The 6,865-nt window shown below is 30.1% G+C and overlaps 1 protein-coding gene across 1 annotated transcript; it reads right to left on the reverse strand.

Annotated features, from left to right (window-relative positions):
- Window positions 1–2,099: 2,099 nt before the first annotated feature.
- Window positions 2,100–4,550, reverse strand: LOC107463133 (F-box/kelch-repeat protein At3g23880-like). The gene is made up of 2 exons (XM_016081877.1): window positions 3,433–4,550; window positions 2,100–2,223 (listed from the first exon to the last, which is right to left on the reverse strand). The coding sequence occupies exons 1-2, from the start codon at window positions 4,548–4,550 to the stop codon at window positions 2,100–2,102; spliced, it is 1,242 nt and encodes a 413-aa protein (XP_015937363.1).
- Window positions 4,551–6,865: the final 2,315 nt, after the last annotated feature.

Raw genomic sequence — 6,865 nt, forward strand, 5'->3', positions numbered from 1 at the left:
TATATATAGGTTTTTATTATATTAATAGAGAGAATTTTAATTTACAAAAATGAGAGAGTTTACACACCATTCCTTTTTATTTCAGAATATAATTGGAATACTTAATAAAGCTAATATATTTATTAAACTTGCTCAAATTTAACTTTCGTTGTTATAGTTAGCTATATTATATATCTAGTATTTGAATTAGATATATGTCTCTTTCTTTTATAGTAGTCCGATTTATTTGGTAGAGAGTATGTCGTAGTCAATTTTTAAATTTCTATTGAATTTATTTTTTAATTTTTTTTTAAATTATAAAAGTCTGATAATCTTATTTCAAATTCTGAGATATATGTATCATATGCAAAATACAGATAAAATATCCAATAAATATTACCTCTATACTAATTTTTATTTATATTATACGATTTACACATATTGATAATTATTGTTATAATTAAAATGAAAAAAGGTTTTTTGAATAAAAAAAAGTAATATTAATAAATTATGTATCAAATTTCATAAAAAGTAATATATTTTAAAAAAAAGTTCCGTTTTGACTTTCCATTATTGCATTTGTCAATCAAAGTGTTATTACTTTTCAATAAAAAAAAATATAGGTAAAATATAATTAAATAGAGCTATTTTGAGGTTTCCTTTAAAACGAGGCATGAAAATGAGCCATTGTGAAAAAGTTTAACGAGTTACAAAAAAAATTTTGAACTTATATTAATCATGAGTTGAGAACGGAAATTGAATTTTATAAAATCAAATTTTCTATTATTCCTCATTCCTCAGTAGCTCAATGGTACAACGGTCAGTTAATTGGTCGTAGGTTCTAATCTTATTTGATATTATATTAAACTTTTAAATTTTAATAAGTATAAAATAATTTTAAAAAATTTTACTTTAAGTACTTTTAAAAGTATTTGCTTTTCTATAAGTATAAATACATAATTTATCAAACACAAAACTAAAAGTTTATATTTTTAAAAAGTATTAGTATGTTTTCAAAAAAATTTTCAAATTATTTTTAATTTCATATTACAGTAAAAATGGTATTTTTTAGATTTATGGACGATAAGAATATTAATCACAAATATAACACTATTTAATTTAGAGGGTAAAAATCAAATTTTCTATTTTTGGGAAGCAAAATCGGAATTTGTAGAGACAAATATATTTTTAAATTTTGGAGGTTTTAATTTCTTATTTTTATATCACCAGTACAAAATGAGCAATTAAAATTTAACTTTATGTACATTAGGAGAAGCCAAATCTTTGAAGAGCAGGAGATTGGTTCTTCAGTTTTTATTTATTTTTTTTTCACAATATCTCTTAATTCAACTAATGTTTTGTTATATATACAAGGTTAAATTTAAACTTCTACTAATTAGTTCGTTCTTAAGCCCTTTGTCCTTAGCTTTCATCCCAAACGAGCCTCAAAAGAGCTGACAACTAACAACTTAATAAAGAAGTCCATCTCACTAGAACGCGTGACTGACTTATCATAATTATTATGTGTTTATTTAAGTGTTATTAAATTATTAAAAAAATTAATAAAAAACAATTTTTTAAGTGTATTTAACAGAATAAATGTTCAGATTGATTCCTGAAAGATCACATGATCTCTAAATTAGTTTTCTCATTGACGACGTTAATAAAAACCAACTTGGTCGTTAAGTTACATAAACGAAATTAAATTAAATTAAAAATTGAAAAAAAATTTAAAAATTGGAAAAATTTCGCACTTCCAATAGGAAAACAAAATTGAAGGAGGGTTGTTTACTCTCCCCGCCACTCTTTCATTTGAGCTATTACATCTATAGTATCCTCTCGAGTAAGGGGAGCCTTTAATTTTCTGATTGTACTTCCTCCATACCTATGAATCTGAAGATGGTGGAGTGTTATTTTTTTCTTTTAGCCTTGACTCTTCTCTCTCCTTTATTCTGATATGTACCACCCTTTTTTCTAAGCTTTACTTCCTTTAATTCACCACCAATCATTATAGAAAACCGTACAACTTCGTTCTATGGTAAAATGTTTTATGAAGCATTCTATCAAACATCTTATATGCATCAGGCTTAACCCAATAGATCTTATCTTATGGTAAAATTTCAAGACTTCAAGCAGAGAAGAGTTTTTTGATATTCTTTGAACATGGTGTGATAAAGTACATTGAACTTGTCGTAGTCGTCGACGATATCAAAGACATACGAGGCTTCAAATATGCTTTCGAACCTGCAGAACAAGTACTAATGGTAGAAGTCGTTCATAATGACAAGGGGAAAGAATTGGCAGAACTCGGTGAGAGAGTTGCAGATTTTTAAGAGAGTCGAAGAAATCGCCTAGCCACCGACAATGGAAAAAACAAGCATTGGAATAAATGGCGTGAAGTGCAGTACGATATTCGGGGAGGCAAAATGGAATCTTGAACGCTGCGGTGATGAAGGCCAACAATACGGCACTGTGGTGGCTACGGAATTTCAGAGAAGAACACATCCATGGCTATTTAGGCAAGAGTTCAGCAAAGGAAAGATGGCTAATGGGTGAGGGTTTTGGGCGGGTGGGTCGAGTTTAAATCTTTATTGGGCTAGCCCGTAAAAAAAATATTTTATGTGTTGAAAAGTAACTTAACGTGTTATGTCGGTTTTTATTAACACCGTTGTTAAAGAAGATAATGGAAGAATTAACGTGACTAATTTAAAATTTTTTAAGGATAAATTTGATTAAAAAAAATTTTCAAAGATTAATTTAAAAGTTGTATAATTTTTTAGGACGAATTTAACTATTTACTTGTATTTGATAAAATAAAAAAATAAAATATTTAAAAATATTTAAAAAACTCAAAAATTTAAAAGTTATAATTTATATTTTTTAAAAGATTTTTTATCTAAAAAAATATATTTTTAGCATCATAAAAAAAGTTATTTATATTATTATACTCAATCATAATATTAAATAAAAATATATGTGAAATATTTAAATATAAAATTATTTTTATAATTTTTTAAAAGATGAATCAAAAGTCTTTAGCCGTATATATCAATTATCAAACAAAAACCCTAAGTATGTGTATGTGTGCCGCTCCTATCTTCTCCTGTTTATTCATATTCAATCACTAAAACTATTATCGATCCATGACTTAATTTCTCCACCTTTTTAGCTTATCAAACTACCATAGAAATACACGGTAACATGTTGTGAATTTGCAAAGACGAACAATCAAAGTTAAAAAAGTAATATGTTTCATTTAAGAGTCTGTAGTTTACTAACACAAGGTGGAATTTAAACCCCACAGTTTAGTTAAATTAATTTTATTTAATAATTAAAACACAAGCTATGGAATCCAAAAATAAATTACAATTCAACCATAATATAATATGGAAAACCAAACATTAATCTTAGGGTAAACATGAAACTATACTTTCATGATAAACATGAAAATACTTCTCATATACGGATGTAGACAAGGGACAAATTGTTGAACGGTCACGTGAGCCTTCAACTTCAACTATAGGATGAACTACTTCTCCTTTACGAAAATTATATACAAGCAAATTGCTCCAGTGGAATTTACCATACGCCAAAAGAATTTCATCTTCTAAGATGTACAAGGGTTCTAGCCAAATGTCTGATCGGAATATTGCATCGCCGAATGGAATCGTAAACAATACAGTCCAAGATTTTTCAACTCCATACTCCTTCATTATCCAAATAGTGCAAGCAGTGTTGATATCACAAGCAGGTTGAAAACTCATAGAAAGGAAGTTCTTGAGGACTTGCATGGAAGGGGCATAGTAACAGGAGCCAGTGTGAGTGTGATTGTTTCTAGGTAGGCATAATCGACCAAAGGACTCTGTTTCCAAGTCAAAGGTAAGAATGAACCACTCATCATCCTTATCAGGAACATGCGCCATCCAATTGAGAGTGCCACTAACAAATGTGCCGCTATAACAAGATGTAAAATATGGAAACATGGGATGATCAACCGTTTTCCAAGAAGGATTTGGATCGAAGGTGCAAACTTTAGCTCTATATCTATACAGACCCGCAGCTACAGTAGATGACTTAGAACCCGTAACAAACTTATACTTGTCACGTAGGGCATCATACCCTAAGCCACAAAATACAGGTTGTAGATAATCGCCGCCGGGGTACTCGAATGGAACGTTTAGGGATACGGAACGAGTACAAGGATTGAACAACGTCAGAGTTCTATAGGGAAAACCTTCACACAAGCAAAGCAACCCGTTGCAAGATCCCTTAATGGTTTTATATTTAATATGAAGTGGCTCGATTCTAGTTGGTTGAAGCTGATTATAAAGAAGAGATGATACAGAGCACTGCATGATGTCAAGCCCCTCAGATTCCAAACTACAATACACTAATCGAGGTTGAGTTGAGCGTTGATGGTGGTGTATGACGAATTCATGGCTGGAGATGAAGGAGTTCCATGAACGGCAGACGGTCTTCAGCTGCAGGAGGAGCTTCACTGGAAGCCTCAGCAAGATTTCCCTAAACAGGTCTCCCGGAAGATTGCATAAATCGTATTCATGGTTTCTCATTCTCATTGGAGAATTAGGATTAGGATTTGGGCTTTTGTTTGTTCAATGTGATGGAATATCAATAAATAGGAGAAGGTAGGACGCGCCACACATACACACTTTTTTTTTGTTGAATTTTTAAGAAAATTTTTTAAAGTGAATTTATTTAAAAAAAGTTTAACAAATAAAAATAATTTTATATTTATATCGATTGATCGTGTTATCCAACTAAAAGTAATATGAGTTTTTTCACAATTCAATCGATTGAATTGTGTATTGTGCTATACGCCATTCTAAATTTTTCTCTTCTTTTTTATAAATTATTATTTTATTATTCATCTATCTTATCTTTAAAATTCTATCTTTAATTTTTTAAATTTTTATTTTGATTTAGATATCCTAATCTTATCTTTTTCAATACTAAGATTAATAATTAATACATATAAAAAAATAAATTTTAAAATTAAATAAAAGATGAATGATTACTTTGTAAATAAAATTGAATAAGAATTATTTGTAAATTATTATTTTATCATTTATTTATCTAATATTTAGAATTTTATCTTCAACTTTTTTATTTTATTTTTATTTAGATGTCCTAATCTTATCTTTTATCAATCTAATTTTTATATTTTAAATCAAACAGTGCCATAAGTAAAAAATTTACCAAACCAAATTTAAATACTTTTTCAATAAAAGTATTACGATCCATGCCTTAATTTGTCCACTTTTGAGCTTATCAAATTTCAGTAAAAATATACTATAACATAATGTCGTGAATTTTGCAAAGAGGAACAATCACAGGATAAAATAGCATACATAAATTAAATTATTTTATTTAATAATTAGAACGGCAACTATGGAGCCAATATAATATGGAAAACTAAAAGTAAATCTTAGGATAGAGATAAAACCAAACTTTTATGATAAACATGAAAATACCTCCCATATGCAAACTTAGACAAAAAAAAATTTTGACAAAGTGTCACGTGAGTTATTAACCACAGGATAAACAAATGTCTGGCAGAATTATTCTTCCCCAAATGGGATTGTAAACAATATAAGTCCAATTGAGAGCGCCGCCCACAAATGTGCCGCTATGACACCATGTATAATATGAAAACACGGGATGATCAACTGTTTTCAAGACAACGATGATAGGGAATTAAGAAGGTATCAATTAAAAACGAACTAAAATGTCTTTGGATAAATTTAAAATTAGGAATTGAGATTGTTGGAAGTAGAGTTTTAGAATTTCCGCCCTTAATTTTTCAAGTAATCTTAGAATTTTAATTTAAAGTGAGAAACAATTAATATCAAATATTATAAATTGAAAATAAATAAAATTAATTAAATATAATTATAAATTAGTTAAATTATTTATTTTTTAGGTGATAGTTCCATATACTTTTCCTTTCCAAAAAGGATTTGCATCGAAGGTGCAAATTTAGCTCTACCTCTCAACACACCGGCAGCTACGGTAGATGACTTAGAACCCGTAACAAACTTATACTTGTCACGTAGGGCATCATACTCTAAGCCACGAAATACAGGTTGTCGATACTTGCCGCCGGGGTACTCGAATGGAACGGTTAACGGTTACAAGGATTGAACAACGTTAGAATTTTATAGGGAAGACCTTCACCCAAGCAAAGCAACGCGTTGCAAGATCCCTGAATGGTTTTGTATTTCATCTGAAGAGGCTCAACTGTAGTTGGTTGAAGCTCATTATTATAAAGAAGAGATGATACAGAGCAATGCATGATGTCAGTCCCCTCAGATTCCAAACTACAATATACTAATCGAGGCTGACTTGAGCGTTAATGGTGGTGCATGACGAATTCATGGATGGAGATGAGGGAGTTCCACATGAACGACAAAACATAAAGGAGGGATCACTACAAGAAAAACACCCATTCAGGTACACTTGAAAAGTGTAGCCAAAAGTGAAAAAAAATGATGCCTTAGGCTACGGCTACGCTTTTTGGGCTACGGCTACGCTTTTTGGGGTGATTCCTATTCAGCCGTTGCCTATTCTCAAAGGCTACGCTTTTCTGCACCAAGGGCTACGCTTTGGCGTTTGGGAATAGGCTACGCTTTTCAAGTGATGCTGTCCAGGACCAAAGGCTACGCTTTTCAGCACTAATAATTACCAGAATTCAAAAGAATAAGCTACACTTTTCAAGGCTACTGCATCACTTTATAAACGTAACAAATAGTATACTTATAGCTACTCTATATAAGTGTAGCCTTAGGTTTCTCATTATTTTTTTTTAATTTTCTATATAACCATAGCTACTCTAGATAAGTGTAGCCTTAGGTTCCTCATTGTTTTT

This window comes from Arachis duranensis, chromosome 8, assembly GCF_000817695.3.
Source record: "Arachis duranensis cultivar V14167 chromosome 8, aradu.V14167.gnm2.J7QH, whole genome shotgun sequence".
In the NCBI taxonomy this organism is placed as follows: domain Eukaryota; kingdom Viridiplantae; phylum Streptophyta; class Magnoliopsida; order Fabales; family Fabaceae; genus Arachis; species Arachis duranensis.

Bases quoted from the DNA above. Each gene is read 5' to 3' on its own strand.
- LOC107463133 (XM_016081877.1), bottom strand. From the start codon at position 4,550: ATGAGAAACCATGAATACGATTTATGCAATCTTCCGGGAGACCTGTTT. The intron at 2,224-3,432 runs GTATTTTCATGT...CTTGTTCTGCAG, and splicing joins TCTACATCCGTATATGAGAA to GTTCGAAAGCATATTTGAAG.